This window comes from Talpa europaea, assembly GCF_964194135.1.
Source record: "Talpa europaea genome assembly, chromosome: 1".
In the NCBI taxonomy this organism is placed as follows: Eukaryota; Metazoa; Chordata; class Mammalia; order Eulipotyphla; family Talpidae; genus Talpa; species Talpa europaea.
Genome location: NC_140073.1, coordinates 149,735,896 through 149,758,155, shown reverse-complemented (window position 1 = coordinate 149,758,155; position 22,260 = coordinate 149,735,896). Strand labels below are relative to the sequence as shown.

Sequence of the window (22,260 nt, the reverse complement as noted above, 5' to 3'; positions counted from 1 at the left end):
CTTGGGGGACCCTGAGCAGACTCCTGACCCATAGAAATTGAGATAATAAAGGTGTCCTTGTCAGCCTCGGCTTTGTGGCCTCCTGTCTCACAGCCACAGACACACCTGGCATTGGTGCCCATCACACGCTCAGGGTGCGGGGCTGTTTGGTATCTCACAGGAGAATCTATCTGGGAGGCAAAATTCAACTCTGGGTAGAGGGTATTGCATGAGCCCATGGCAGAAGCAGGGCCATCCTTTGGACTATAGCTAGCCACTGACGCAGGGACAGCTGCTTGTCCCCAAACCTACAAGTCAAGTCACTCACAGGCCTCAGGGCATGTTCAGTCAAAGCTCTCACCGCAGTGACACACAGCTGCCCCCAGGAGGGCGCCTGATCTCATAGATGGCTTTAAGGGAAGCCTCACAGCTTCTGACACTGTCAATCCAGAGAAAGAAAGCCAGGCATGTGGGCCTTCCATGGTTCTCTCTCAACTCTCACTCCAGGAGCAACTGCCAGAGCATCCCCAAAGCCAAAACAATGGAGATTTCCAGAGCTTGTTTTCCACTCTCTGTGTTTTCTTAGTGTAGTGCTTGCTAACAGTTGTTGAGGCAACGCTGTGAGATACAAATGCCACTTGTGATGCGAAGAAAGGCCCTAAGCAGGTGAGACACGTCAGCTGAATGAGTCACTCAAAACACCACCAGGAAGTCACTGCTGAGCTGGTTGAAGGAACAAAAACTTTTGGAGAGAAAGGAAGGACCTTCTCAGGAAAAGGTCCAAACAAGTTCACAAGGAGCTAAGCAGATACGCAGAAAGCCTAAACTTTCAGGCTTTTTTGAGGCTCCATCATCCCACTGACCCTCAAAGTCTGGCCAGAGAAGACTGGGGAAACACTGCAAGGCCATGATGTGAGACTCCAGCCCATGCTGAGGGAGGAAGGAGGAAGTTTGCGGAGTTTCTGCCCCTCACCAGGCTTGACGCTAGTGGGGCTTTGCTGATATATGTTACATCACTTTCTCTGCTCAACAACTCAGGGAGATGGATGGCTTTTCCATGGCTCCATAACAAGCTATCATACACATAGCAGCCTAAATCAATAGTCCTCTGCGAGCTCACAGTCCTCCAGATCAGAAGTCTGGGCACAGACAGAACTGAAGAGGCTGGGTGCTCTGCTCAGGGTTCCACCGGCAGAAATCCAGAGGGCAGCGAGGCTTACTCCTTGTCTGGAGCTTCTGGGGAGAAATCTACTCCCCCGTTCATTCTCATCACCAATAGAATTTCATTCCTTTCAGTCACAGGACTGAGGATCTGTTTCCTCGCTGGCTTTTGGCCACAGACTACTCTCGACTATTCGAGGCCACTCACATTCCTGGCCAGATGGCTCCTTCATTTCAAGCCAGCATTGACATGTCGGTTTCAGGGATTATGCAGGGAGACTAAGCCAGGGACTAGAGCCAGGGACTAGAGACCAGCTTGGACACCATCATAGATCATACTGAGCTGTAAAGGATAAGATATTTTGAGTATAAATATCAGAGATCTGGGATAACAACTGAGAAAGCAAAATCATGTATGTGATCGGTCTTGATTTAAATTCTAAAACTAGAATTCTGACCTGGGAAATCTGCAAGTTCCCAATATACTATGTGTACTCCGTTTGTTTCTCCTCTTCTCTCTTCAAATGCCCACAAGTTGCTTAACCTTGGTAGAAAATCAGATTCAAGCTCCTTTAAATTGTTAACACCAAACAGTGAAAGAGCAGCAAATATTGTTGGGAAACCACATTATTAAAATGTGTTAAATGGCTTCCTCCAGAGCTAAGCAACTAATTGCATGGAAGAGACTCACATGGTTTGTCATGCCAAGCTTTCTGGTTTCTAGAAACGATTCCTTTATATCCAGTGCTTGTTTTATGAAGCAGATAAAAGGAAACAGAGAAGTTGGAGATCTGGAAACAAAATTGTAAGTAACAAGAGGAGAAGCAGCACATTCCGTTATGCTCATCCCTGGATCTTGGTATGAGAGGGCAGCCTCTCAAAGCACTGGCTTGAAAATTGAATGTATAACGTATAAATATACATTCAATTAAAAATTGAATGTATAAAGGCTGTATCTTACTTTTTTGGGTGAACTTTAAGAAGGGGGGCCTCCCTGGTGGCGCAGCAGCTGAGCACCACAGAATCTGCAGCACCGGTTCGATTCCCCACCAGCCAGGAGAACCCCACATGGCACAGCAGACCTCTCCTGCCTCACCCACTGCTCCCCTCAGCAGTGTACTTCGGTCCTTCTGCCTGTTCTGCTCCCCGCTCTGGCACTGGTGAATCCTCTCACCCTTCCGTGCTTCTGACCTGTACCCCAGTTCTTGAATAAAATAAAACCTTTTAAAAAAATCAAAAATAAAACCTTTAAGAAGGTAGTTTTTGTTTTTCAGATGGTGACCTAATCACAAGCCTTGCCTTCCTTTAGTTCTGGCTCAAACACATATTCTAAGATTTAAGGACAGTCAAGATTCCAAACATCCCTGTATGTTTCCCAATTTCTGATTCAAACAAAAACAAAAACAAAAACAGAACAGAAAAACTATCCTGAATCAAAAACATCTCCTCATTGCTCTGTAAAGGACAATCACAAAAGAACATCACACGTTGAAGGCTGGAAGTGACTTCGAAAAAGAATTCAGGACTAATAAAAGGTAAAAATACCTAATTACTTTTTTAAAGAGTTCTCAAGTATAAGGGTACCTGAAACTTAATAAAAATGGATTTCTTCAGAATAGTAAATATTGTATTCAAGTCAGACTTTTTTTTTAAACTGAGTTTATTTATTTATTTATTTTTAAGATTTATTTATTTATACAAGCACTGGGTACAGTCTGAAGCACGGGAGGGTAAGAGAATTCACCAGAGCCAGAGGGGAGAGCAGAGCAGGTAGACTGACGAAGTACACTGCTGAGGGGAGCAGCGGGCGTGGCAGGAGAGGTCTGCTCTCCATGTGGGACCCTTCCTGGTGGCTGGGGATTAAATTGGCACTACAGAGGCTGTGGGCAGCTTCGCAACCCAGCGCTCAACTGCTGCTCCACTGGGGAGGCCCCATGCCAGACTTTTTTTAAAAGATTATTACACCTAGCAAAATACCAGCCTACTAAGTTCATTGTGTAAATTCCTAAGCCTAACACATAAAGGGTGTGTGTATGTATATCACCTTGCCTTCCTTTTCACTTGTTTTTAATATACATGCTGACCATGACCAAAACTTATGATATTCAAGCCTATTAATTGGTGTTAATTATACACTTAATAAACATATTTGTATTGCAATTTCTTTTTACTAAGCATCATCGTAGTCATCCGCTCATTGGGTTGTCATAAGGCCATTAAGGAGGTAGGATGTGATCTATTGTCAGTTTTTTTATAGTGAATTCAATGGCAAAGCCACAGTCTCACTGGGTCATTTGTCCAACATCGATGATGGTCTATGAGTCCAACCACAGGCTCTGCCTGTACCACACAGCTTTTCTTTTTTTTTTGTTTTTTTAATAATAAATTTTATTTTTATATTCCCCATACAATTGCAACCCCCTTATTTTGACCACAACCCATCCCCTCCCTGCCCCCCACCTCCCATAGAGTGTCTCTGGTTCATAGTTGTTTGTTGATTTTGATTTTCACTTTCTTAAAGTTATTCTTTTTCCTGGTCCCTTATTTAAGTTTTCTAGATTCCTGCTATGAGTGAGACCATCTAGTATTTTTCTTTTTCTTTCTGGCTTATTTCGCTGAGCATGATCCCTTCTAGCTCCATCCATGTTGCTGCAAATTGCATGTGTTTATCTTTTTTGAATGCGGAGTAATATTCCATGGTGTATATGTACCACATCTTCTTGATCCAGTCATCTAATTTTGGGCATTTGGGTTGTTTCCAAAGCTTAGCTATTGTAAACAGTGCTGCTATAAACATAGGGGTGCAGGTGCTCTTTGGAATTGATGTTTCTGACCACACAGCATTTCTAAGGATGCTGAGGGATGGGATACGTATTCATGTAAGCAGTGGGCATGCAGCATCACTCATCACACAGCTCCTGCTCTTTTGGGATCATACACGAGACAGAACTTATAAGGCCTCTTCTTCTTTTCTATTAACTCTTTTTGTTCCATCTACTCTACTCGTTCCTCAAATCAACTAGGTGCCACATTGAGGCAACAGAAGAGGACAATTAAAATATTTATCACAGGGCCTCCCTGGTGGCACAAGGGGTTAAGCACCACACTATGAAGCAATCCACAGCCTCTGCAGCATGAGTTCGATCCCAGGCCTGCCAAGGAGCAACCCACATGGTGAAGCAGAACTCTCCTGTCTCACCTGCTGCTCCCCTCAGCAGTATATTTTAGTCAATCTGCCTGTTCTGCTCCCTGCTCTGTCTCTGGTGAATCCTGTCAACCCCCACATCTCTGGTCTGTGCCCCAGCTCTTGTATGCAGAGATAAATAAATCTTTTAAAAAAATAAAATACTTACTACATACTTATTGCCAATCTAGCTTCCCCACTGTACAAAATTTTTAAAGGTGTTAGTATGTAGAATAGCCTAAAATAGAATAGTAAATTCTTTTAATTTATAAAAATGAAAAGACATTTTTATGTGACCGAGTTATAATTTTTAAAAGCTAAATGTTTCTTTTCTGGGGATGGGATTTTTTTTTTCATTTGTATTCATCATTAAGCTATTTTTATTCTGCTCTGAAATGCTGTTTTGTTATAAGTCCAGTTCTTTTATACTTTCATCCACAGGGAAGTCATAATCCCCTACTTAAATAGAAGCCAGTTACCATGGAAATCATTCTAATGCCACTGAATCAATATTTTGATTTTGCTGACATTTAATGTAAAAAGACAGACTAAGATTTATAAAAGTCACTTTTCATCTTTGTTATAATTTTGATAGCTAGAAAAATTATAAAGAAAACATATGTTCCATAATGAACTCCAGTTAGCTCATGATTATAAAGAACTAAGAATTCATAAAAGAGCAATCTCTATATTTATATAAGTTTGGCTTTGAGAACAAGCATGTGTTTGGACTCAAGATTTATTTCCCCAGCTCTGAACTCCTCATCCCCTGATTCTCTCGTCACTATTGAAATCATAACTTGATAGAAGAGATTTGAATATATTCTGTTTTGTAATTGTGTTTGCACAAAATGTTCTGAGCAAAAGGTGAAATTTGCATTAAGAACCACTCTTCTCTAGAAGGTGACCATTTCTGCACCAGGTCCTAATAGCTCCTCTGATTCACTTCCCATCCCACAACAGTTGAAATCCAGCCCCATCCTGTCCTTATGTCCCCCTAGGAGGAGACATGTTGGGTGGACACCCTCCCTGCCCTCAAATGGACACCTTCCCTGCCTTTCTTCTCTACCAACCTCCAAGAAATGGATGAAAGAGCTGCTGTCTTCTGTTAGATAACTAGTCATTTGGAACCTTAGACCTTTACTAGTGAAGGTATCTCAAAGAGAATTATGAGCTCCTGCCTCAGAAATTAGCTAGCTCAAGCATCCCAAATGAATGGTAATCCCTTCGACTTTTTAGAGCAAATTGGCAACTGAAATGTTGCTTCTATTGAACAACATCAGATAGCTCCCATATTAATACCAGTGCCCAGTACCCCAGGTCCCTTCACTGTGGGCATTTTGCGAATTTCCTGGAAAGTCTGCTGAGTCATGACAGAGCTTGATGATCCTGATTGGCTGCTTTTCTCCCTTTGGTTCTCTTCTTCCCTTCAGCTGGCTTTTGTATTTCCTTTTATTATGGAATTATTCTAGATCACATTCCAGCTCTCATCATTCAGAAGTCTCTGTTCTAATTCAGTAAGCTTCTGGGCCTCCCTGGTGGCGCAAGGGGTTAAGATGCAACCTACAAAGCTGTCTGCTGCCACTGCAGCACAAATTCCATCCCTGGACAAAGAGCTACACACATGGCACAGAAGACCTCTCCTGACCCACCCACTACTCCCCTCCGCAGTGTATTTCAGTCACTCTGCCTGTTCTGTTTGCCACTCTGTCTCTGGTGAATCCTCTCACCCCCCCATCTCTGGCCTGTACCCCGGTTCTTGTATGCATGAATAAATAAATCTTTAAAAAAATGAAATAAAATAAATCAGCAAGCTTCTTTTACATAGGATCTAAAGTATTTGATTATGAAGTTTGACCATCCCAGATCTAATGTATTTGATTATGCAATTTCTTGGAAATAAATGTAGGAGGGGGTGACTCCTGAAAACAAGGCCACAGAAAGTGAAAATAATGGAAGGCTCCACACAGGAATAGCAAAGGAAAACTTAGAGCATTTAAATTCTGCAAAAGGCTGGTCTCTAGGGCCCTTCAGTATACTAGCAAGTAAACAAAACATTTTACTTCTACACGCATCCATGTCTTAAAAGTCGAAGGACATACTGACAACCTTGACTCATGAGATAAAAGCAGGAGATTCCCAGTCTACTTTCAGGCAGCAGAACAACAGTTACACAGACAGACACATCTACATGTGCGTGTGCTATACTCATCACACCAAGACAACTGGAGCCAACCAAAGTGTTAACAAACAGTAAATAAATTGCTTTGATGTACACTTTCTCTTTAAAAATGCAATTTCTTGGGCCGCCCTTGTGATGCAAGGGTTAAAGTCTCAGTGCTATCACTGCTGATGGCCTGAGCTCAATCCCCGGCCAGAGAGCTGACCCATATCGTGCAACAGACCTCTCCTGTCTCGCCCGCTGCTCCCCTCAGCAGTGTATTTCGGTAGATCTGCCTGTTCTGCTCCCCACTCTGTCTCTGGTGAACCCTCTCACCCCCATACCTTTGGCCTGTACCCCAGCTCTTGTATGCATAAATAAATAAAAATAAACCTTTGAGAAAAAATGTTATTTCTTAACAATCTGAATGCCATGGAAAATACAAAGCACAAAACTCCACACTGTGACTTCAGTTTTTTGACTCTGCATAAACATACCTGTAATTCACATCTGTTGCTCCCACACATGTGCACACTCAATGTACGTTTCTGCACAAGGAGATTTTCCTTGGAGAATGGGGGGAGTAGATCCAGCCCCAGACATTTATTTATGTTCTGCAGCATGCACGAAGCGGTTGTGCTACTGGGCTAGCGGTGCTTGGCACAAGGTGAAAGGATGGCCAGGAAGGGTGATCAGAGAACGGGACATGCCATGGGCCCCTCCCAGACCATCTCATGAGATTTCATGGAAAGACTGGGCCAGGGACAAGAGCGGTTTCCTGGGACTGAGAGGAGGATGGGCCCAGGTAACAAAGAATTCTGCCACCCGGGACCCCCTGGCTTCCGCTCTCTGCATGGAGCTTGGTGCATCAGGGTTCAGGGAATCCTGCAGCAAAGATCAGGGAAGGGTAGGCGAAGAAGATTAGGCTGGAGTGCCGTGTGTCCAGACTGGCAGCGGCAGCACTGAGAACCTTAAAGATCTTCCACACCTAATACAAAATTCCCAATGGACTTGTATCAAAGTATATGAATCTACTCTCTCCAGCAACTCTCAAGAAAAATTCAGGACAGCTGACACCTGCTTATCAGCTAAGGGGTAAGGAGCTAGTAAGCGCTGACATAACATATTCATAGAGGAGCAAGGAGACCAAGATACATTTGATCTGTGTGTTCATTCCATAGGTGAGGGAAAACATAAGTGCAGGCAGAAATTAGAGAGAGATGGAAGGAAAAAATAAAATCTATACACATGCAGGTGTCTATGGTATACGCTACAAATGTGCACCCATTATGTGTAAATTCAAATTCACTGATAGGAAGTCCACCAAAATGTAAAAAAGAATTCTTTCTAAAAGGTGATTATATACTTTTCTTCTTTCTTTTTTTTGTATTTTCCTGCATAATAAAGTTCCCTAATAATCACACAATTCTTCTAGAATTATACAGTAATACTAATAAAATCAAGAAATTTTCAATTTTAGGTATATGGCTAGGCCAAATAATTTTCTAATGACTCAGAATAGCAAGGGGTTAAGAAAACTCATCGCCTTCCCTTTCTGATGATGCACATTAAACACACCTTTCTGGGTGTCATTTGAGGACCCCAAAAATAAATACCTTGTGCCTCTTCCCCCCAATACACACCCAATTCCTTTCTGGGACCTCAGGGCAACGGAGGCAGGACGATGGGCCTGGGGAGAGGTGGGTACCCATGCATGTGATGCCAGGCACCTGCTGCCCGATTTCTTTTTCAGGGTGGGGGTGGCGCCGTACCTTCCATCCGCTCGGGGGTCCTCGCGCTCTTGCTGGCCGCGGCGCTGTTGACCGTCTCCGAGGAGGTGCTCAGCTTGGTGCTGGGGTCCCGCTTGGGCTTGGGGGGCGGCTGTCTCCGGGAGCCACAGCTGCTGTCGTCATCTGCGCCCCCGACCGAGTGCAGGGACTGCGACCTCACGGAAAAGCCACTGGAGCAAGGATGGGGAAGTCTGTCCTGAGGAGCGGGCATGGTCATGAACCCCATGCGGAAATGTTTGCCCACGTAACTTGGGTCGTGGCCTCGCCCTACGTCTCCGCCTATGCTGTAAAGGGAAAGAGAGTTGGTTGAGCCTGGCGGCAGGTGACGGGCGCGAGGCAGGTGCAGCAGGGGGGGTTGCATATGTCATCTCCAGGCTGGCGCAGGGACCTTTCCACGGGTGTGCGCACACGCTAGACAGTGGCATGCCCTTTGGAAAGTTAAGCCAATGCAACTTGATTAGATTCAGAAATCCTAACACTTACTTCCAGACCTCCCAGGATCCAGTCTCTGAAAATAGCATTCCCAAAGAAGGAAAATGCCGTGGAGCCTATTTCTTCTTCAGTCTCTTTACTTGGACGTACATTGTGTTGGGGACTTAAAAAGTAACTATAACCAAGATGAAAATGCATGCATGGTACAAAAATGAAAAATGATGTAAACAATATATAACATTTTAAAAATAAGAATTAAAAAATAAAAATAAAAATAAACAGGAATTCCATGGCAACGTCTCAGAGACATCTTTTGACATGACTGACGTCAAGTGGTCAGGACCTGATTCATTCCCCATCAGCAAAACATCTACCTTTGACCTCAAATATATGTTGGGGAAAGCAAAAGAAACAGAAGCAAAAGCCGGGGCCTCCCTGGTGGCGCAAGGGGTTGAGATGCAAACTATGAAGCTGTCCACAGCCACTGCAGCAGGAGTTCCATCCCCAGCCAGGGAGATACCCACATGGCACAGCAGACCTCTCCTGTCTTCCCCTGCTTCCCTCAGTAGTGTGTTTCAGTCAGTCTGCCTGTTCTGTTCTGTCCTGTACCCCAGTTCTTGTGTACATAAATAAATAAATCATTTTTAAAAAAAGAAAAAGCCAAAAGCAGTTCTGTTGTTACCAAATTCCAGGGTGGGGTGGGTGGGTGGAAGAAGATGGATGGAGGAAGAGAGAGACAGAAGGTAGAAGGCAGGAATAAAGCATGGAGGAGAGGAGAGGGTTGTGTGTGAGAGGGGAGGAAGTAAGGATAGCTATTTGGTTCAATCTATGAAGGAATTACCAGTTTCTGCTTTTTGCCATTTTTTTGGTTGTTTTTTTTTTTTTTTTTTTTTTTTTCAGAATCCTTCAGTTACCCTAGAAATTTAGTTCTGCTAGTAAGCTAGCCTCAGAAAATATTACAGGGACCCCCCATTTTGCAAAAGTTTATATTACACCATTGTACTTTTACCAAAGACCTACCTAAGCACCTGTTTTTGTTAAGCAAAAGAAATTTGAGGAGGATTTTTCACTTTTATAGTCAAAGATAAAAAGCAAAAATGACATTCAGCTTTTGTTTTACAGCAGCCACAAGAGTGGACCACCAAGTTCCTCTGCCTGGAACTACCTTATACTTTAATGATGTGTAGTTTTCACATCATCCCTGCTTTTACTATATGTGAAGGTTTATTATAGGCTTTAGGTATTACTTGGAGTGATTTGGTGGGTTATTTTTTGGATCTGAGGATGTTGAAAAATTTTTACATAAATTAGTGGTTATTGCTTCTACTTTGTGCCATTTAAGTTTAGGAAAGTCTTCATAGGAACATTTTAATTATCATTTTGGGGTGGGGAAAAACCTATATAACAACAGCTAATAAATATTATCTGATCCCAGTATAGTCCTAAATACCCCAGTTATATTCAAAGTATGCCAAGTTTCCATATCTAAGTCCCTAAGTTTTTTTTTTTTCAAGAACTTGGGATTAGCCCAGATTTTTATTTTTTTAGATATTATTTTTTTTACATTTGTCATTTTTTTTTACATTTTTTAGAAAATATTTGCTTCCCTCCACCCTCTCAGATTGAGTCCCCAAAGAATTTCCTTCCCCAAGGCACCCCTGCACCATCACCACAGTCCCCTGTGCTCCTCACTCCCTCCCTCTGATCCCTCTCCTTCCTTTTTCCCTGCAGGATGTCTCTGATTTATAATTGTCTGTTTTTGCTTTGTTGTGCTTTGTACTGTTATTATTATTTTTTTTACACTGATGTCTTCTTTGGTTCCACTATATTCCTTTTATAAGTGAAACCATCCGATAGTTTTCTTTTTCCTTCTGGCTTATTACATTGAGCATAAATCCTTCTAGCTCTATCCACATTGCTGTGAATGGCATGAGTTTATCTTTTTTGATTGCTGAGTAACATTCCATTGTGTTTATGTATCACATCTTCTTGATCCAGTCATCTATTTTTGGGCATTTGGGTTGTTTCCAGGTTTTACCTATTGTAAATAGTGCTGCAACAAACATGGGTGTACAGGTGCTCTTTTGAATCACTGTTTTTGTGTCCTTTGGATAGATCCCTAGGAGTGAAGTTGCCAGATTGTATGGTAGCTTCATTTTTAGTAGTAAGTCCCTAAGTTTTATATAAGAAAGTTTGAATACAAATTCTAAAATATAAGAAGACACTTGTATTTTTCTCGATGTTATTAATTATGACACTTTTATGAAGAAAAAGTACATGGATGTGAATTTTTAATTCTATTTTTTTAATTGAGTTAACATTGGTTTATAACAGTATTTATGATTTAGGGGTAAAGGTTCACACTTTTTCAGTTCCACATCATGCCCACCATGTATGAGGACTTTTTAAATGGAGGATTTTCTAGAGTCTTCCTCATTTTTAAAATTCATTCAATTACCCACCCATTCACTTATTTTGCTCACAAAAAGAAATATTACCAAATATTTGATTTTCTTAAACATCTATGAGAGGTGAACAGTATCTTTAAGTGCATGGATTTTTGAAACATGTTGAGTAAATCTTTTCAGATACACATTTATTTAGACCATTTTCTTAATTTCAGCTGGTTCTGTCTTCCATCATACAATGGAATTCAAGGTGAGGTTTTGCAATTGTCTTTATTGTGTCTTTCATATCATTACCATGTTTGTTAAAAGTTTGACATTTCAGCAGGAACAATAATAGGAAATGAAATTTTTTACTGTATTCAGCTGGGAATCTAAGGCAATTATATGACCATTGTGTATCAAGTCAGAAAGGATTCAGCAGAAACTGAGGTTGTGATTCTGGCATTTAATTCTTATGCTAACTTGCCACTCCATCACATGCATTTTTATATTTATTTCAGTTTTTTTTTTTTTTCAGACTATTTTGAGTTGCTCTTCAGACAGTGCAAATACTGCTTTTGCAAAACAAAATATAGGTGACTGGAATGCAGTGGCCAGACCAATGGATTCAGGGACATGAACGGAATTAAATCTGAGACTAGGTGGAGGTTCCTCCCTCACAGCACTGAGCATCCTTGGCCACGTCATGTTTTCAGGAGTTTTGTTTTCTGTGTTCTCTTCAAGAAATAACTGGAAGCCTATTCAAACAGTGGTTTGTGAGAACCCATTGAGAATTTAAGGCGGTGGGGGATGGGCGAGGTGGGGTTGGGGAGTGGATAAGGTGGTGTGAGAAGGTTGGTCAACACTTTGTGATGATTATGGTCTTGGTCATTCTCATAGAAGATGACATATTTGATTTCATGCCACTTTGTCGTCAATTATTTTACATCCACGTGTCTTTATTTCTGTTGTCATATCACTGAACAAAGGATGCTTTAAAGATTTATTTACACAGTCATCTCATTCCCAGCCACTTAGCCACATGAGAGCAATTATGCAGATGCTAATGCACAAGGCATTTATGAGTTACTAGAAATAATTCTATCAGCAATTTCTCTGTTATATTTGACCTAAGTGGGGCCTGCACCTTTTCCCAGACAAATAGCTAGCTCTGCTGCTTCATTTCAAAATTCTATTTCTTCAGGATAAAACAATTTCATAGAACTTTCTATGTAGACACACACACACACACACACACACTTCTACCAAAGAGAAATTCAATATGTGCTTCAAGGAATGGTAGTTTTTGGACACAAGTTTACTTTGATCAGGGTATGAACACAAGATGAAGAAATAGATCAAGACTGAGCTGGATACTAAGGCCATTATCCCTGGCAAGACTCAGGCTAGTAGAGGAGATGGGACATCTAGGTCAAGATCTAGTAAACAAGTAAGTCTAAAACCAATAGAAAGTTTTGGAAAGTAGCAAGTAGAGCCTGAACTTACTATAGGAAACTGGCATTTTTTAAAATGCAGATTCCTTATCTAAACCACAATAAGATGCCTCCTCATACCTGTGAGAATACCAGAAAGAATCAGTGTTGGAGTAGATGTGGAGGAAAAAGAACCCTCATACGCTGTAGGTGGAAAAGGAAAACCTCCATATCGGAAAATTATATGCAGGGGCTTCAAAACATTAAAAATAGATCTGCCATATGATCCAGCAATTCCTCTCCCAGGCACCTAGTCAAAGAATGCAAAAATACTACTTCAAAGGGTTATACACTCTCCTATGTTCATTGCAGTTCTATTTCTAATAGCCACGTTATGGAAACAGCCTAAGTGCCCAAGGGCAGATGAGTGGATTAAGGAGGTGTGGTCTATATACACATTACTTGGCTATAAAAAAGATGAATTCTTGCCATTTGTGACGTGGACAGAACTGGAGGGGATTATGCTACATGATATAAATCAGAGGGAGAAAGACAAATACTGGATGTTTCTGTTCACATATGGACTGTAACAAACAAAACTAAGGAATAAACAAAATTAAAGCAAAACAATGCCTAGAAATCTCACTGTATATGTGAGGCCATCAGAGGAGGAGGGTAATGGGTGGTGAGCCCAGGGGATAGGGGTTCAGTGGAGTATGTTGAAGGATTATGGGTGCTTAGGTGATGGGTGGGATGTGGTCACATGAATTTGAAGAGGTGTGACCCTGAATCTCTGAATCATATACAATGTTGTAAACCAATGTTGTCCCAATAAAAAAATACCGCAACTTAAAACAGATTCCTGAACCCTACACTAGGACAAATAGTGAATCACATCTGTTGATTTAGAATCTCTATGACGGCAGTCAATGACTTTGTGAGTTTTTTTTTTTAAATTACCTAAATGGGGCCTCCCCGGTGGCACAGCGGTTGAGCGCTGGGTTGCGAAGCTGCCTGCAGCCTCTGCAGCCGGTTCGATCCCCGGATGCTCCCCGGCCACTGGAGGAGGGTCCCACATGGCGAGCAGACCTCTCCTGCTGCCCGCTGCTCCCCTCAGCAGTGTACTTCGGTCCTTCTGCCTGCTCTGCCTCCCGCTCTGGCTCTGGTGAATTCTCTCACCCTCCCGCGCTTCTGACTGTACCCAGTGCATGTATAAACCAAACAAACAAACAAATAATAAATAAATAAATAAGACATGCCTCTAGAAAATTTAAAATAAATAAATAAATAAATAAATTACCTAAATGTTTCTGATCTGATGTAGTCAATTTAGAGACCCGCAGAAACTTTAATAACAATAGTTAGAGGCACTCCTAAATAGATACCAGAAAGAGCCAGGAATACAAAAATACAGAAAGTGGAACAAAGGACACTTGTCAGAGACCAGACAAAATAGCCTAGAAAAGAAAACTGATGACGTTTCGGTGGGAGCACATTAGGTTATCCTGCAGTAGCAAACAGCCGTGTCTCGGTGATTCACAACAAAGCTGTTTCTTGCTTGGATTCACTAGGTTGCTGTGTGTGTCAGTGGTGGATCTGTTCCAATGTCTTCTTGAGTCTAGAATCTAGTCCTACTGGGATGTGTTCTCATGGCAGAGAGAGAAAAGGACTCCATGGACTGTAGCTTGTCTTTGAAGGCTTCTGCTCAGGTGTGTTCTTTAATCTTCAACTCCATCGCTGAATTAGTCTTCTGGACAAACTTGACGTCAGTGTGCTTAGGACAGTGTCTCCTCCCACAGGAATGCACTGGAAGTTATGTGGCAATAGGTGGGATGTATACTTCTCTAACAGGTAGGGGAACATATACCGTCCTGCAGTTGTAGTACATGGCCGAGGTCTCCCTCCAGGAGGGCATTTGCCATGAGCAATGAAGTTAGCTGACAACCCATGATCCATCAGGAGACATTGTCCTTTCTGACCCCTTGATTCTGGACTCTACAGGGTTAAAAGTCCTAGTAACCAAACTAAACACACTCTTTCTAGAAGACATGGTGATGGTCCCATTGGCATAACTGCTTCCCGGATAATCTGAGCTCCCTCGTATGCGGCCAGCAGGCAAGAAGATGACTCTCCACTGTGGAAGAAATGATTGCCCCTGATCAGCAGGAGAAGGGATAGTGGCTATTACATGATTGGACACAGAGAACAATATGTGGACCCCCTCTTGACATCCCTTAACCTAGTAATGACATCCTTAACATCCTATAACAACCAGGTTGTTATAGGAAGGTTCTCATTATCAGGGTTAACCATCAACCTCTCATGAAAGAGAGTCTCACCACCAAGTAAGCCACTCAGGCCAGCATAGATGTAGTCAAGGGTGAGAGTGAGGTGAATTTAGACAGGTGATGGATAAGGGGGGCACTGAGTACCAGCTGCAGTCCCTATAGGAATTGCAGTGATGAGGGCTGTGATTTATCACACCAATGGTTCCCTGTAAGTTTTCCCTCAGAAAGAATCCTGAAATCGCTGATCCCCAGTCCTCTGGGAGAAGAGCATATACTGAGATTTCACTAGTTGTGACATAAAGGAGCCATGGCATGTGGCTCCCCTGTCTCTCCAGAGAGAAACTCCTGAGGACAGTAGTTAGCTGACAGGCACCAGCTTTATCTTCATCTTCTCATGTGCCACTGCATTTTATTCAAATTCACTTTGCCCCTGGACAGCCATGACCCACTGGCTGAGCCTAATAGGGCATGGGACCTGGTGTTTCCTGCCCGGATGAGAGTTGCTTAAAGACAATTTTTGTTGTTAGAGTTCCCTGCAGGAAGGGCAGAGACTTTCCACAGCTTCACTAAGGTCTGGGGTTCTTCATAACCAGTCAGGTTTCCATCCCCTTGTCTATTAACAGGTGTCACGTTGCAGGGTTACCTGAGGCTTGTCCTGTCAATTCCTGCTCTCCCCAGCCATTCTCCCCTGAAAAATCTCACACTTCTCATTCCATCTAGCTTGGTATTTACTTTCTGAAAGGCATGGACTGACATCCTTAAGAACAACTATATAGCGTCTAGCCTTCAGAAACCTAAGGGGAAGGAAGAGAAAGCCTAAAAATGAATTAAGACCCCGGAAATAAGAAACATCTGTGAAAATAGGGCATCCTCTTGCTTTTCAGACTGAGGATTTAAATGGTGCTTGGGGCGTTAGGAACCAGCTCCACCATAGGAACACTTGGCTTGAAATGATAGCTACGTGGGCTGAAGAAAGCAGTCTTTTTGCAATAAACTTGAACACTCAAGATAGATTAAGCCTGACACATCTCATGTTATAAAAATAAAAATCAGTTTCATAATCCTGAATTTCAACAAGTATGCTTTTTCTCACACAACGAAGAAAATGTTGCAAAAATCTAATTTTCTATTATAAAACAAAAAAAAATAAAGAATTGCGTAAAGCAAAATAACTTGTTTCCCCAGAAGTAATTGATAAAATGTCTGTAAACTTTTCCTCCAAACAAGATGTCGGCTCATCAGCAGGTGTGGACTTGTGAGCTCTGGGATCACTGAGCTGTAGAGTCTTCCCAGCACTATGGTCTACAGCTGCGAGCACTCCCTACCAATTCCTAAGACCATTTCTGTGTCTGTTCAATGGTAATACCAGCTTTGTGGAGTTATCAAGTCGACCTGAAATGCTACAAATGAAGCACCTAGCATAGAGTCTGATCTCAATAAGGAGTCAATAATTTTAGCTCTAAAATCCCTGCTTTTAAGTCCTGTCCTCCTGGATTTTGCTATGGGATCATCATTCATGACAAGAGACCATGTCTCAAATGAAGCACTTGTAGTTCTATCTACCCTCAAAACTTTTTTTAAAAACCATACCCAAAGTCAAAAGAAAGTTTAAATCAATATATCAAGGTAATCTAGGCAAATACAGTCTTCCTGTTTTTAACTTTCTTCTATACTTGCTTCCATTTTTCAGAGCACTTGTTTTTCAGGACCGATGAGTAACAAAAAAAGAATCTCAAGGTGCTTATCAATGCTCATCACCAGACTACCACTTGTCTGCTGGCTTCTTGAAAGGCCATCAACATTGATGTTTTGTTCTTTGGTGTTTTTTTTTTTTCCTCCTGAGAACTGCTTCCTTTCAGAGATGACAACACAGCCCCTGAAGAGGTGAGCTGCCAAGGTGAGCTGTCATTTCTACAACTGACAGGGGTGTTGTTTCTCTGGGTGATGTTGACGCAAACATGTCAATATTTTATAGTAGAATCTTCTTTGGGAGCCATCACAGAAATTAGAAACCCACTCCACACAGAGCTATGCTTTCCACTCTGTCTAGGAGGTCTGGATGTGACCTGAAGGGTCACCTAGGAGCTGGTTTGCTTGGAGACTTTATTTCCTGGAATAATTATGTGAAGCTGAGCTCAAAAGTCCATCTCTGATATTGTTGTATAATCCAGTATATTTCTATTTTTCTAGAAACTTCTGAACCACCTGGAATTTTTTTCCTGTTGATTTTTCAAGATGCATTTATCTGGTGTTAAGGTCACAATGAACCATAAAGTAAATGGGAAAATCTGTAAGGGAAATGGAAGCTGCAGCTGTAAAGGAGATAATGAAATTTGCTGTGGGCAAATTGACCCCATCATCTGCTGACTATTCAGATCTTCCGTGTTAGGACTGTCACTATGAATGAGTAGAAGGAAATCAATGCTGAGGCTTTACTCATTACAATGCTGACCTAATAATTTTATGTCGACACTGCCTTCTCTTCAGATACCCACTGCCAAATGCCAACACTGTGTTACCCTGTGGGTTCCCTCAAGCTTATCCTCAAGAGGGGGTCCTGCTTGAGCACCCCTTTGACAGTAGGTATCATTTCCAACTAAAGTGATCTACACTCATGAAAAACTGGACAAGAAGCCAAGAGCTCAGTGTATAACACCACCTCCTACTTTGATAGCTAGCACACATCAATTCAAAGTCAGACTTTTAAGAGAGGCTTAATTATATCTGCTGTGGTTTCTCATCACAGAATTCACCATATTTCCCCTACATTTTTTTCTATTTTTTTTCCTAACCCTAGCCCTTACCCTAAACCCTAACCCTTACTCTAAACCCTAACCCTAACCTCATATTTGCCCTTATTCCACCCCATCAGGTCTTTATGAGTACAAGTGACTGTCCACACCACTCACCTTGAACTTCATGGGGCCATCATTCTGTCTTGTTGCTGACTGCTATAGTCACTAGCATATTGGAGGTACTCAAACACTTGTTTTATGAAGGAAAAATGAAAAATGCAGGTAGCCAGAGAGAGGCTTAGAGAATTTCATGAGCACTTGTCACTTACACTTCTGAGTATTCCATTCTCTCTCCTGCAAGGGACACTGCTCTGTGAAGACCAGGCTTCACCTGTGCCCAGAGTCTTTACACAGACCCAGCCAGTCACCTTCCAGATCCCCCAGATCCCCATGGTCACAAAAACGTTTTAGGTACTGAAAATGCCTCAAGTCTGTCCAATCTGAATGAACCCAGGCACTGTGTGGAGCCCAGACACCTCATCCTTCTTGTCACCACACAAGGAGATTAGTAGGACCAGGTAAGAGCCATTGTAGATGACCTGGCTCTACTTATGCCCACAGCTAGGTCAATCCAAGGACACCTCATTTAACTAAATTCCATTTTGTTGAAGGCAACAATAGTTGGATTTTCCTGGCACTTACATTGGGCAAAATCCTACATTAGCCATATAATACAGAAAGCTTACTAAATGACACTCTTGGTTAACATACCAGAAAATGCATTTGATGCCAGGAAAGGACCAGGAATGATATGGAGCAAGAAATGACTGCATCATATTTATTTATTGTTTGAAACCATACCACCTATTTAGTACTATAAATGGAAATAATTAACTGCCTTATATGTCTGCCCATATATAGTTTTTTAATCATGCAGTATACTTTGATGTGGAAACTTGACTCTGGTAAAATTAAACTGTGTTCATATTTTCTTCCAAATTGTTCACTCACCATTACCCTTAATGTCTTCCCTGAGTCCCATTTGCTCATTCAAGGCCATAATCTGTGGATTTCTTCCCTAAGGCTTAAACATTTATTTTCACCACTTCATATGCTCAATGATATCTATTTTCTACTTTTGTGCTCCTAGAATTTTTTTCAGACATCAATTTCCTGTGCCTGGCTGTTTACTGATGCTTCTTAGATATTAAGTTCAAGTGTTAAAAATGGTGTCTTTACATACATTTGTATTAACTGCTCTGGCTAACTATTACAGCAACCCAAAATAAAACGACAAAATAAACAACAAGAAAAAAAAATGCCTTTAAGACTGGTGTGACCCAGTTTCCATTAACTCCATGTGTTATACTTAAAATTAATATTCTTGAGCACCAAATATGTTTATTTCTCCTTGTTAGGATATTGCACATCTGCCAAATTAGGTATTTTAGAGAGAATATGAGATATATAATCAATCATTTTACTATCTAATTTTAGGCAGGGGATCCATATTTTCTGGGCTTCAATTAACCTATGTAAAGAGGGAGACACTTTCAAGGGTTGTTACAAGAAATTAAAATAAGAAAAAAGTTCGAAAGCATCTAGTAAAGGGGCTGGTACATGTAGAGCCCAGAAAGATATCAATTAACTACGTTCCTGGTTTGGCATGCAACTCTGTACAAATTTTTATCATTCTATCCCTGACTGTAAAATAAGCATTTTAATGATTAGTTTCCACCTTATAGTACCATAAAGGAAAAATGCTCTAATAATATAGATGCATTTTTTAAAAGAGGGCTTTGAGATTAATTGTCAGGCAATATATTTCTAAATCTAAATGGGGTGGAGGTGGAAGGTGTGGGAGGACTTGCTTAAAAATAGAGGAAAAGAAACAAAAATTAATAATTTATTCTTTCTACCATTATCACTAGTTGGGTATAAAATAGAGTTAGGCAGATGTTTGAATAGATTTTATGTTTACTTCTATTAAATGCCATAACAATTCAAGGTTTCTACAAAAGTTTTAGCTTAGTTTAGGGAATCATGCTTGGGGAAAAAAGACTGCCATTTTTTTATCACTAAAAGTTTGAGGCTGATAATCTGCCAATTGGTTAGTCACAATAATAAAGTGAAGATGTTAATGAGTTGATTTTTGTACTTTATTTTACTTAATTTGTTAATGTTCTGTGATTACATACACATAAGTGTATACACACACATACACATAATCTGTCATTCATTAAATCCTTTTTTTATCTTTTTAAAATTTTTTACTGAGGTAAGATTGGTTTATACTATTATATATGATTCAGGGGAAAGAGTTTTTTAAAAAATATTTTATCAACCTTTCTTTTACTCCCTTCTAAGGTTCCCAAGAGGCAGGACTGAAGTATAAGGCTTAAAAATTCAGAACAAATCTATGGAACATCTTTAAAAGATTTATTTTTACTTTAAAATCGACAAGTGCTTTTAAAGATTAACATATGTTATTACCTATGCTACTTTAGAATCTAAAATTAAAGCATTCCTTATTTCTGTACATAAATGAGACTTCCTACTCCTTAGACTGCCACGGCTTGAAGAAGAGAACATATATGGAAAGTTAGATCAAATCATAATACTCAGATACAAGTCAGAATATATTTTATAGACATTCACATCATGGGAGATCTTTTCCAAAAATTCAACCAAAGAAGGGGAGGTTCTGGAAAATATATTTTATTTGAGTCTTCAAAACTGACATAAGCTTTGACTATGGCTTGAGAACATGCCAAGTTTTTACAAATGAATTTAGCTAACCATATGTGGCTAGATTTTTAAATCTAGAAGTAGAAACTAGAAATACAGCATGTTAACATAAAATGGCCTTGAACTTCCTGAGCAGAAGGGGCTAACTTAATGCCAGTTTCAAGTATAATCATTGGTTTGGTTTCTCAAGGTATCATTTTTTTTTATTTATATTTTTACATCATTTTTCATTTTTGCACAATGTATGCATTTTCATCTTGGTTATATTCCTCATATAATTCCCACCACCCTTATTTTGACCCTAATCACCCCCCCCATAGTGTGTCTCTGGTTTATAGTTGCTTGTTGATTTTGATTTTTACATTATAATTAGTCTTTTTCCTGGTTCCTTATTTAGGTTTTCTAAATTCCTGCTATGAGTGAGACCATCCGGTATTTTTCTTTTTCTTTCTGGCTCATTTCGCTGAGCATGATCCCTTCCAGCTCCATCCATGTTGCAGCAAATTGCATGAGCTTATCTTTTTTGATTGCTGAGTAATATTCCATTTGTGTATATGTATATATATATATATATATATATCATATCTTCTTGATCCAGTCATCTATTTTGGGGCATTTGGGTTGTTTCCATAGCTTAGCTACTATAAATAGTGCTGCTATAAACATAGGGGTGCAGGTGCCCTTTTGAATTAATGATTCTGTGTCCTTTGGGTAAATACCTAGGAGTGAAATTGCTAGATCCTATGGAAGCTCCATCTTTAGCAGGTTGAGGAATCTCCACACAGCTCTCCATAGTGGTTGGATCTCAAGGTATCATTTTTATAGAGGAAGAACTAACCCTCTTTATTGAGGCATTTAATTTGTTTACTCACTATTGATTTCACAAAACAGCCCCATGCAGAGTGGTCCATTTCCAAGGAGATCACAGGCTACCAGACCAGCATGATTCTAGCATCTCGTGGTCAGATCTTCTCCAGGTACAAGGGGACATGAAACCCTGGAGCCCTGCCCACAGCTGAGGGTCTGGGAAGTTTCATGAGAGGAAGTGGTTTCTCAACCAACGCACAGCATGAGTAAGATTTAATCCAATAAGGGACAGAAGTAGGGAGAAGAGGATGTGTATTCTGACAGGATCTAGAAATTACAGACATATTTGGGGAGAACTTGGCGGGACCTTGTTCCTCTTGCATTTCCAATGACTCGCAAAGCGCTGGGCTCTCACATGGCACCCTGTGAGTATTTACTAAATAAGTGAGTGAGAAAAGTATGACTGGAAACAGAATGAAAGACTAATACCCAGGGTTCTTAAACAGGGTGGATGATGGCATTATTTAATGACATTCTTCTCTATTTCTGCTTTCCTTCAGTTGCCATTTTCTTAATTTATGATGAAGGAGAAAGGAAAAACCTGTGAATGCTCACACACTATTAATTCTGGTCTTTGTATAATAGTTAATCATTTGAATGCAGGGATCAGCTTAATCCCCAGCTCTCCATTTCCACTGGCCTGCTTTGCTTTAGGTGTTCAGTATCACTTGGCTAAATTAATGCAGTCACCTCTTAGCTGATCTTTTCCCACAGTGCTTGCATTTATCCTTGTAAATGCAGATTTGCTCACACTCACTCTCTACATGAAAACCTCTTGATAGCTTTTGCATTTCTTCAGACACAAAATCTAAATTTTCATGGGACACTCAATGTCTCGTATGATTTGGTTCCTATACCAAGTCTCATCTGCTCTGTTTTCCCTCCTGGACCTTAAGATTCCTCTACCATAACACTCCCCACTGTAACTTGATTCCAGATTTAAAGGTGAAGTTCAGGGCTGACCACATACCAAGTATAGCAATGAGTCTTAAGGACGCAGGCAAAATCCTGACCTCAGCTAGCAGGCACAATCTGCCTTTAACTCACTCATGTTTTACTACCTAATTTAGATATGTTTCATTTCAAGAAGGCTTC

The 22,260-nt window shown here is 40.8% G+C and overlaps 1 protein-coding gene across 1 annotated transcript in view; it reads right to left on the bottom strand.

Moving 5' to 3' along the window:
- Positions 1 to 22,260, bottom strand: part of NYAP2 (neuronal tyrosine-phosphorylated phosphoinositide-3-kinase adaptor 2) — a gene marked incomplete at both ends in the record, with an annotated part of 236,682 nt that overhangs the window by 123,595 nt on the left and 90,827 nt on the right. The window contains one exon of the mRNA XM_084239825.1: positions 8,258 to 8,559. Within this exon, the coding sequence (XP_084095951.1) occupies positions 8,258 to 8,559 (302 nt within the window). The remainder of the gene's footprint in view (positions 1 to 8,257; positions 8,560 to 22,260) is intronic.